General features: G+C 34.2%; 1 protein-coding gene across 1 annotated transcript; it reads left to right on the plus strand.

The window, feature by feature from the left end:
* Positions 1 to 9312: 9312 nt before the first annotated feature.
* LOC120209319 (histone H3.3) lies at positions 9313 to 10114 on the plus strand. The gene is made up of 3 exons (XM_039208362.1): positions 9313 to 9504; positions 9619 to 9786; positions 9891 to 10114. Exons 1-3 carry the CDS (start codon positions 9433 to 9435, stop codon positions 10059 to 10061), a joined length of 411 nt encoding a protein of 136 aa, XP_039064293.1. The 5' UTR covers positions 9313 to 9432; the 3' UTR covers positions 10062 to 10114.
* The last annotated feature ends 1643 nt before the right edge of the window (positions 10115 to 11757 follow it).

An 11757-nucleotide genomic window follows, 5' to 3' on the forward strand; every position in this document is an offset into this window, starting at 1 on the left:
TATTGCTACAAGGATGTCAGGGTTTTCTTGCAAATGTGATTGATTCAAGAGCTCAAGAGAAAAGGTTAGAGGAGATTCCAATAGTTCGAGAGTTCCCTGATGTTTTCCTGCTGAACTGCCGGGATTACCTCCGGATAGAGAGGTAGAATTTCAAATTGAAGTAATGCCAGGAACCGCTCCAATTGCAATGGCACCTTATCGGATGGCTCCGAAGGAATTGCAAGAGTTAAAGAATCAATTGCGAGAATTGTTAGAAAAAGGATTTATTCGACCAAGTGTGTCACCTTGGGGAGCTCCGGTGTTATTTGTTAAAAAGGATGGATCAATGCGTCTCTGTATTGATTATCGACAGCTTAATAAGGTGACCATCAAGAACAAGTATCCCCTTCCGCGCATTGATGACTTGTTTGATCAACTAAAAGGAGCTTCGGTATTTTCGAAGATCGATCTACGTTCGGGTTATCATCAATTGAAGATCCAGGAGAAAGATATTCCGAAGACAGCTTTCAGAACGAGATATGGTCATTATGAATTCATCGTAATGCCATTCGGAGTAACGAATGCACCTGCCACTTTCATGGATCTTATGAACATGATTTTTCAGCCCTATCTGGACCAGTTTGTTGTTGTCTTTATTGATGACATACTGGTTTACTCGAAGTCCATTGAAGAGCACATCACACATCTGAGGCTAGTGTTGCAAATTCTCAGGGATAAAAATCTCTATGTGAAATTGTCCAAATGTGAATTTTGGTTAAAGAAAGTAATTTTCTTGGGGCATGTGATCTCGGCAGTTGGGATTAGAGTAGACCCTCAGAAGGTTAAAGCTATAATGGATTGGGAAGTTCCTAAGAATGTGTCTGAAGTTCGGAGTTTTCTTGGACTTGCCGGTTACTATCGAAGATTCGTTAAGAATTTTTCGATGATTGTGCTGCCTCTAACAAAGCTAATGAGAAAGAACGTACCATTTGTTTGGACTTCTGAATGTCAAGAAAGCTTCGAAGCTTTAAAGAGAATTCTGACGGAAACTCCGATATTGGTTCAACCGGAATCTGGCAAGAATTTTGTAGTATACAGTGACGCATCCCATAACGGGTTGGGGTGTGTATTAATGCAAGAAGGAAAGGTGGTAGCGTATGCATCGAGACAGTTGAAACCACATGAAAGGAATTACCCCACTCATGATTTAGAAATGGATGCTGTAGTATTCGCTCTCAGGATTTGGCGTCATTATCTTTATGGGGAGCGTTGTTACTTATATACGGATCATAAGAGCCTGAAGTATCTGATTACTCAAAAAGAATTGAATTTGAGGCAACGTAGATGGGTAGAGTTCTTAAAGGATTATGATGTGATAATTGACTATCATCCCGGAAAGGCTAATGTGGTAGCAGATGCTCTGAGTAGAAAGACGTTTGCAGCTTTACGAGCTATGGATGCAAGATTATCTTTAATGGGAGACGGTGGTCTTTGTGCAGAATTAACCCTTAAACCAGTATGGTTAGAACGAATAGGAGAATTGCAAAGTAAAGATGAAATGTGTTTGAAAAGAATTGAACAAGTAAAGAACAAAGAGATTAAAGACTTTGAGATTAAGTCAGATGGAAATCTATATTGTAAAGGAAGAATTGTAATACCCGACAATGACGACTTGAAGAAAGAAATTTTATCAGAGGCTCATTGTAGTCCGTTAACGATGCACCCGGGTGGAACCAAGATGTATATGGATTTGAAGGATCGATTTTGGTGGTCAGGGATGAAACGAAGCATCACCGAATTTGTGTCTGAGTGTTTGATATGTCAACAAGTCAAAGCCGAGCATCAAGTTCCATCAGGATTATTGCAACCGCTTTTCATTCCTCAATGGAAATGGGAAAATGTTATGATGGATTTTGTTTCGGGGTTACCCTTGACCCGAACAAAAGAATCAATCTGTGTAATTGTTGATCGATTAACTAAGTCAGCGCATTTTCTTCCGGTTAGAACGGATTTCTCTATGGAAAAGTATGCAGAGCTGTATATTAGAGAAGTTATTAGATTGCATGGAGTACCTGTTTCCATAGTCTCTGATCGAGACCCTCGATTCACTTTTAGATTCTGGAAATCTTTGCATGGAGCGTTGGGGACTCGTTTAAACTTTAGTATGGCTTTTCATCCTCAGACTGATGGGCAATCAGAGAGAACTATTCAGATATTGGAAGATATGTTGAGAGCATGCGTAATGGAATTTAAAGGATCATGGGAAAGTATTTACCGCTGGCAGAGTTCGCTTACAACAATAGTTATCAGTCTAGTATAAAGATGGCCCCATATGAAGCATTATATGGAAGAAAATGTCGTACTCCATTAAATTGGTATGAACTCAAAGACCGAAGTGTTCTTGGTCCGGATTTAATTCAAGATGTAGAACAGAAAGTTCGAGAAATTCAGCATAACCTCAAAGTGGCCTCTGATCGGCATCTGATCTTAAAAGGAAAGAAATTGAATTTCAAGTTGGAGATAAAGTGTTTTTAAAAGTGTCCCCATGGAAGAAGGTGTTGAGATTTGGTCGAAAAGGAAAATTGAGTCCTCGGTTTATTGGACCATATGAGATTGTGAAGAGAGTAGGACCTGTAGCATATCAGCTAACTTTACCACCTGAGATGGAAAAGATACATGATGTCTTTCATGTTTCAATGCTTCGAAGATATAGATCTGATCCCTCTCATATTGTGACACTAGAAGAGATTGAGATTCGACCTGACTTGACTTATGAGGAAGAACCGATTCAAATTTTAGCTCATGAGGTTAAGCAATTGAGGAATAAGACTATTCCATTGGTTAAAGTTTTATGGAAGAATCACAAAGTAGAGGAAGCAACATGGGAGCGTGAGGAGGATATAAGGAATCAGTATCCCCATCTCTTTTCTTATTGAAAATTCGAGGACGAATTTTCTTAAGGGAGGGAGATTTGTAACATCCTCCATGCCGGGTTAGTGATTAATTTGCAAAGTTTCAACATTTGGTGATTAAAGTAGAATAATTATATAGTTTAAAAATAATGGTTAGTAAATATGAAATGAATGTAAGGACAAAATGGTCATTTGTAAGGAAAATTATAATTAAAAAATGTTATGGGGTTATATTAGAACCCACGTGGGGCATTAGTATTCCAGAATCCTCTCATTTCTTCTTCCTTCTTTCTTATCTTCTTCTCTTCCTTCTCCAAACGTGAAGCTTGCAAGTAAAGGTAAGAATCTGAACCTTGGTAGTTTCTTTGATTTTTAGCTTGGAAATTGAAGTTTGGATGTTATATAAGCTAAAGGAAAGCTTATATGACATTAAAACAACAAGATAAGTGTTTTAGAGATAGATTTGGAAAATGAGTTTTTAGATAAAATTTTGATATGGATGAGTTTTTGAAGTTTGAATAAGATTTTTGACTTGTCAATAAGTTAATTAAGAAGTATGAGGTAATAGAATTGAAATTAGAACAAGTTGAAATTTGGGTTAGATTCTTAAATTCTTTATGGAGAATTAGATTTCTAAGTTTTAGAAATATTTAATGGATAATAATTAGCTTAAGTAAGAGTATGCAAGTTAGGAAATAAGAAAGAGGATGATATGAAGTATTAAGCTGAAAAGAGTGGATTTTCGGGCATAAAAGAGGATTCTGGGCAGAGTGCATCGATGCATATTCATAGTGCATCGATGCATAAAGTTTAAAACCCATAAATTATTTGAAGGTGTATCGATGCATTGGTAATGCATCGATGCACTCTTTTAAAATAGAAACATCGAATGCAATTAGTGCATCGATGCATAAGTCATGCATCGATGCATCCCAGTAATAATACAACATCGAATGCATTTTATGCACCGATGCATCAGTAGTGCATCGATGCATACCTTCATTAAAGGATGAAATTGGCTTTTCTATGAGTCTAAGGAATGATAGTTTAGAATATATTAATTAGTATACTGATAAGTATCATTGAATTATTATGTAGATACTGAGCCTACACGAGTTCGGGAACAATCTACAAGTAGGATCGATCGAGGAAAAGGCAAAGAAATATAGGTGAGTGCATATGCATAGCATAATTATAGAAATATACTCCATTCTAGACTTGTGATAAGTCTAGATTTTATATCTTGGTACATGAGCATATTCTGTATTATGAGACATGACATGAGTTCATATAAAATGCATTATATGACATGACTATGTGGGAAAAGTTATGAGCTATGTGAAAAGGTAAGAATTTACATGTCTACGCGATATAGACTACGTGAAATGTAAAAGCCCATGTTATGTAGATGAGAACTATAGGTATAGTTGGCATGCCAAGGGTAGAGGGTCTACGCGGTCCTTCGGGACATATGTATATTCTTTGGAACATGTGTGAAGTCTTGAAAGACACATACTTGATCCCTAGTATATGTATATGATTCTTAAGGAATTCTATGTGGTCCTTATGGACATCATTATATGGCATTACGGTGCAATTCTACGCGGTCCTTCGGGATATATATATTCTGTGGAACATGTGTGAAGTCTTGGAAAGACACATACTTGATCCCTAGTATATGTGTATGATTCTTAAGGAATTATATGTGGTCCTTATGGACATCATTATATGGCACTACGGTGCAATTCTACACGGCACTTCGGTGCATTTATACGAGCTGTGGTGACAGCATAGTGCACAACCTCACATTACTCAGATACCTTAGGTTCTCAGTATGATATCATGGGCCAATAAACTTATTCATACAAATTCATGAATGCTAAAGTAATATGCTTACAGGTATGGATATTGATGATGTAGACTACATTGATTAAGTACATGTTTGCATCTCATTTCATATCATTATGACATGGTCATTACATTGCTTTGTTATTATTATTACATTGCCTCACTAAGTCGATGACTTAGCGTGTGAGTGTTTCACACGTAGGATCCGAGAAAGTAGACGAGACAGGTTAAGCAGCTTGACAGCATTACTCCTGCAACCATCAGATCAGAAGCAACTTAATCAGTAGGTCATTTTGTTATGTAAATGGCAGTTTGCATGTAATTAAAGGGTTAAGTTGTGTATGCTCTGAATATTTTGGTAAACTTATATTACAATATGTATATTATCGTATTTTCTTAATATAAGTTCAAATATTTTGCTATTATTTGTTAAAAGTTGTGTTTTAAAGTCAATGTAGTATCTCTGACTCATATCCGGGTCGGGTACGGGTTGGGGGTGTTACAATGATAGATATCGATTTTAAATATCTTCCTCTTTTACAAGAGTGGAAATTTGATAAACTTTGTGATCTTGAACCTATAGTTTACCATTAACTTGTTCGCATCTTTTATTATAATGCCGTTTGTGTCAAAAACCGAGCTCAAACAGAAACCATAGGAGTTCATTCCTACCTCCTAGGACAATTCTTACATATTTACTCGGCTTATATGGCCAAAGCATTAGGATTAGATAATTATGGTATATCAAATGAAAAACAGGTTTTAGGTTCTCGTTATAAAAGAAGGGATAGTGCGAGTGTCTTAGACCTTCATGATCGTTTTCTTCATCTAATGATTTCTTGGTGGTTTCGACCATCCGGAGGTCGTTACTCTACTCTTCGTGCTTTGGATCTTTAGTGGTTACATTGTTTCCAAAACAGTATTAAAATAAACCTACCTCATATTATTTTTGCTAAAATCGTTAAAACCGTAAATCTTGTACCTAACAAGAAACTCTGTTCATCTCTAGTTTACAGTTGCATTCTGAGTAATCTTTTTCTAAAGCCGGGCTTAGAGTAGGTTTATATGCCGTGTTTCCTCTAAAGAAACAAATTAATTTTCTTTCCTTAACGAGAGCGGGATGGATAAAGGATAAGGAAACCGGTGAATGGGTTCGATCTTCTGAAAATACTCCGGGAGCTAGTTCTTCACGAGCTCCACCAGAAGCTGACGACGATCCCGAGCTTGAACAATTAATGCGAGACATCGATGAAGCCGAAGATGAGCCTGAGCAGCCCGAGGAGCAGCCTGAGGAGCAAGCACAACAAACGAATCAAATGCCTCCATATTTTCAATCTTTTATGGAGACATTCGATTTCCGATATGCTACCATAGATTCGTGCTTTACTTCTATAGAGTCCCATTTATCCACAATGGGAGCTCAACAATTGGAAATTCTCTGGGAGATGCGTGCAAACAATGAAGCAACCAACGCTCGTATTAATGAACTCACTCATGAGATGGCCGCTATGCGAGCTCATTTTCCTCCTCCCGATCCTCCTACGGATGCTTGATTATGTGTTTTGCTTTAGTACTTTGAACTTAAAGCTTATTGTTTCAACATTTTGAATATTTTGGAATGTTTGATTTTGTGGATTGTTAGACTTTGGATTTGTTTGGATGTTTGAATATTTGGTTTAGTTAAATTTATTGCATCATTTACATCATTTTAGCAATATGACCAATTTTGCCATGTCACATTAATTATGAATATTGATTATGAAACTAATGGCTAACGTTTCTCTTGATTGTGATCTTAGCAGCTTAAACTATATATATTCAATTGGCTAAATGATTTGAAAACCTTGTTTAAATTCTTTTAAAATGTCTTTTTGATTTAACAAAAAGGGGGAGAAGTAAGTGTGTTAAATGTTTTAAATGGGAGAAGTGTTAAAGTAAGCGGGAGTAATTTCAAAACTTGATTTCAAAATCTTAAAATTACTAAAATGATTTGTTATATCAAAAAGGGAGAGATTTTCTAAGTTAAATGAATTAAGTTAAATGAATTTTAAGATTTTCCAAAAAGATTTTCTAAGTATATTCGATATAATTATTCGAATATCAAAATATTACTCCAAATCTTTCAAATGTCATTTTTAATCCTTACTCAAGTGTAAAATTAAGTTTTAGTCTTAAAATAATTTCAAAACAATTTTACAAAATATTTCGAACCATTTCAAAGCCAAAATTTCCAGATTGCTCAGAGGGAACCGATTCCCCCTGAATGGTTTGGCTCCAAGATTTCCAGTATGCTCGGAGGGAACCGATTCCCCCAGGGGGTACAGATTCCCCCCACTGTTCAACGGTCGAAATATTTGAATTTTACACTTAGGGAACTGATTCCCCATGAGGGGTATCGATTCCCCCACGCTCCAAGCAGAAATATTAATTGTTTTCACACTTAAACGGCTCCAAAAACTTCATTAATGATCCCCAACATTCAGAAGTGATTCAAGGTGTATTTAAGCAAGCTTAGAAGCCATTGATCAACAACAAGCAACTAGAATCAAGAGAGAGTCAAAGAGAAAGCATCAAACCTCAAGTTTGAGCATTTCAAGCCTATTTTTCATTCAATATTCATTTTTCTTTCAAGAACACTTATTGTGTTCAATTGTATTCATTCTTGAGTGTTCTTTTCTTTGTTCTAGAATTGTGCAAACAATCTACCTTGTGAGAGTTTCCTTGTAAGTGTGCAAATTTGTATTGTTCTCTTTGGGAGAGAGTGTTCTCAAGATTTTAGGGTATAATTCTTGAGGGTTTGTAAGGTTACTCTTTGTCCTCAAAAGAAAGACAAATTAGTGAATTTGTGGAAAATCCTTAGTGTGGATAGCTAAGGTAGTGGACGTAGACTTTGGTTGAGAAAGTCGAACCACTCTAAATCGCTGTGCAATTACTTTCAATTTTCTGCAAAAGTTTCCACCAAATTTTTAATTGTCAATTCACCCCCTCTTGGCCAATTAACGAGTATGAGTCGAGCAAAATTTTAACGAGCTAAACGAGCAACAAGTCGAGTCGAACAACAAAATTTTTTACTCACATATTCTTACCTTGAATTTTCGGCCGCATGCAAATGGATTAAAAAAGGTGAAGACTTTAGCTCTAGTTTTTGCTGAGTTGGGAAATAGAATGAGAAAATAGAGAAAGATTGAAGAATAAAGTGTTTTAGAAGGGAGGAGAAAATAATCTTGCTTATTACCCTCAACAAAAGTTAAGAGCTAAATTAATAATTTATCTAAAATTCAATGGTCAAATTTATAATTAATTTTTTATTTAATATATCATATCATCGTAATAGAGAGTTAACGAGTCACAATCAAATTATAACGAATTGATAACATAATAATTTAAAATTTAAATTTAATGATCAAACTAAAATAATTTAAATTATATCGAATACCATGAACTTTGGGCATTGTATCGTTTATACCATTGAGTTTTAATTTTGCCAATTATAGAATTGAACTTTGATTTTTGTTTTAATTATACCACTGAACTTTTAAATCGTTAACGACACAATGACGTGGTTGACGACTGCCAACATGGCTGACGACATTCGACGTCGACACCTCACCAAAATGATGTTATTTTGGTCCGTCTGTTAATGATTTAACAACCCAGTGGTATAATTGAAATGAAAATCAAAGTTCAGCTATGATTGGTAAAATTAAAAGTTCAGTGCTATAATTGGTAAAATTAAAAGTTCAGTGCTATAAACGATATAATACTTAAAGTTTATGGTATTTGATGTAATTTACACTTTATTTTTACATACAATGCGGGATGGTACGTTGTTTTTATATTCTTTAAACATCAATCTGAATGTAAATACGTCAATAAAATTTGAAAATGTTTTGTTTGAGAATTATTTTGAAACTTAGATTATTTATTATAACATAAATAAAATTTGTTATGAGAGAATGATGTGTTTTATAAAATATATTAAAAAATAGAACTCATCTTGAACTAAAAAAAAATTCTATGAACTCGTTATGTTTGTACGATGAGTTTAAATTATTTATTATATTTTAAATGATATAAATCTCAAAATAATTCTAAAACACCAGCATACTTTCAAAAAAATCGTTTAAATTATTTGATCAATGAAATAGCAAAAATGATACACTTAAAGGAAATAAACTATAAATATTTTTAAATTAGATTTCAACTTCTAAAATAATTTACAAAAGATATTCTAATATTTGTCTCTTGACTATAACTTAGAAAACAAGATAATCAATTATATTGTTGGTAATTTATTTTTATTGAATTGTTATGTACGATAATTTCCCCCTTACCTTAAAAAGAAAATTCATTGTACAAAGGAAACACAATTTTCGACGCTGGCAATCCTTCTTTTGCAGATGCCCAATCAGATTCAATCACACGGATCATGGTTTTTCCCTCAACATTTTTACTCTATACAATGCGGTTGAAAGATATTTTTTGTTTTCCATATTTGCCCCTCCATTAAACCTTATATGTGTATATATATGATGTGATGCCCATTTCTCAACTTCGCCGCAGTCGCGTTTCAAAATTTGAAAAAAAAGGTTCCCAAATTTCTCTCTCGCAAATAAAATCCCTCGTCTCTCTTTTGGTCTGCCTTTCTCTTTCGGAATCTTTGGTCTCAGTTTCCTTGAATTGAAGAAAAGTGATGGCTCGTACAAAGCAAACTGCCCGTAAATCAACCGGAGGAAAGGCTCCCAGAAAGCAGCTCGCCACTAAGGTATCGTTTTGGTTTTCCAGATTTTTTTGAGCTTTTGTTTCTCAAAATAAAATCCATAGTTTCTTTTTTATAATACGTTTCTTATTCTGTAATTTGTAAATCAATCAATTACAGGCTGCAAGGAAATCTGCACCTACCACCGGCGGAGTCAAGAAGCCTCACCGCTACCGTCCGGGAACCGTCGCTCTTCGTGAAATCCGTAAATATCAAAAGAGCACAGAGCTTTTGATCCGCAAGTTACCCTTTCAGCGCCTTGTTCGTGAAATTGCCCAAGACTTCAAGGTATGAATGTCATTAATTTTTCAAGAAATCAAAGCCCCAAATTATGGGGGACTTCGTTTAATTAGTTCGGATATTATAGTGAGATTGTTCCTTTTGTTGGGCAGACGGATCTGAGGTTCCAAAGCCATGCGGTCCTGGCATTGCAGGAGGCTGCGGAGGCATATCTAGTGGGTTTGTTCGAGGATACCAACTTGTGCGCAATCCATGCCAAGAGGGTCACGATTATGCCCAAGGATATTCAGCTCGCCAGGCGAATCCGTGGGGAGCGTGCTTAATTTTCTTTTCTTTAATTCCTATAATAGTTTGTTTTCTGTTTCTGGGTATATCGATTTCAATGTAATCAAAACTGGGTTGCACAGTGTTTAAAATTTCTCGTTATATTAATTAACGAATCATGATTTATCTTTACATTTCTTGGTGTTTGCCTTTGTTGTTTAATCAAACTGTGTCGCAATGTTCGCAATTTCATTTTGGATTCTCCCTTCCTGTTTCCATCCTTAAGATTTCAATTTTCGCAAGTCTCTTAGGAAAGGGGCTAATATACGTTATCGAAAATGTTAAGTAATAATAAAGTATTAGGTCTAAATTATGAAGAAATATTAAAAAATTTGACAACCGACAAACTTAAATTGTTGGTTTGTTTTGATATAAATAAAAAATGTATTTATTTATAACAATATAATAGGTAAAAAAATGATAAAATCGGTCTTAAAATGACGAAATCGATAAAATATTATCGGATATGTTGAAAGTGTTAATAATTTAATATAAATATTGATAATTTCTGAATTTAAAAGAGAAGAAGTTATAGCGTCTAAAAAGTGTCGATATTTTATGATAATGTATCGATTCATAATAATATAATAGTTAAAAATATGATAATCAGTCTCAAAATGACAAAACAGATAAATAACTACCAGATATGTTGAAGTATCGATATTTTAATATAATTATGGACACTTTTGGAATTTAAAAGAGAAGAAATTATAACGTCTATAAAGTGTCGATATTTTAAAAAAATATATTGATCTATAATAATATAACAGGTAAAAATATGATAAAATCGGTTTCAAAATGATAAAACCGGTAAAACGCTACCAGATATGTTGAAAGTGTTGATAATTTAATATAAGTATTGACACTTTCTGAATTTAAAAGAGAAGAAGTTATAGCGTCTAAAAAGTGTCGACACTTTATGAAAATGTATCGATCCATAATAATATAACAGTTAAAAATATGACAAAACCGGTCCCAAATGACAAAACATGTAAATAACTACCGGATATGTTGAAAGTGTCGATACTTTAATATAAGTATCGACACTTTTGGAATTTAAAAGAGAAGAAGTTATAGCGCCTATAAAGTGTCGATACTTTAAAAAAATATATCGATCCATAACAATATAACAGGTAAAAATATGACAAACCCGGTCTCAAAATGACAAAACAGGTAAATAACTACCGGATATGTTAAAAGTGTCGATACTTTAATAAGTACGCATAATAAATTATCGATACTTTCAAAGAAATAGGTAAATATCCTATCGAAAGTATCGACACTTGACATAAAAGTATCGACACTTAGGTAGTTGTATCGATTAAATATAAATAACATATCCGGTGTAAATATAAAGACATAGCTAAATTTCCTCTGAAAATAGATAGAGTTTTTGAAATCGAAGCGTAATTGTTGTTGCATTTCAGAAGGCGTTTCTACGACAAAGTTTTATTTGTTTGTTGCTGCAGTCGAATCAAAAGGTATATTATTGAAACCCTAGTTTTTTATTATTACAGTAATAGGAAATATGGTTTTTATGTGCTGTTGTTTGTTTGAGGTTTTCGAAGTAAAAAAGCATTTGGGACCAATATCGATACTTTTAGTTGATATTATATGTAGAAAATGATATTATAGGTATAAAATGATATTTTAGGTTGTATAAATGTGTCGACACTTGTTGTAGTGACCATTCAA

This window comes from Hibiscus syriacus, unplaced genomic scaffold (genome assembly GCF_006381635.1).
Source record: "Hibiscus syriacus cultivar Baekdansim isolate YM2019G1 unplaced genomic scaffold, ASM638163v2 tig00018611_pilon, whole genome shotgun sequence".
NCBI classification, from domain to species: Eukaryota; Viridiplantae; Streptophyta; class Magnoliopsida; order Malvales; family Malvaceae; genus Hibiscus; species Hibiscus syriacus.

Coding starts and splice junctions, on each gene's coding strand:
- LOC120209319 (XM_039208362.1), top strand. CDS start 9,433: ATGGCTCGTACAAAGCAAACTGCCCGTAAATCAACCGGAGGAAAGGCT. Junction 9,505..9,618: donor GAAAGCAGCTCGCCACTAAG/GTATCGTTTTGG, acceptor AATCAATTACAG/GCTGCAAGGAAATCTGCACC. Junction 9,787..9,890: donor AAATTGCCCAAGACTTCAAG/GTATGAATGTCA, acceptor TTTGTTGGGCAG/ACGGATCTGAGGTTCCAAAG.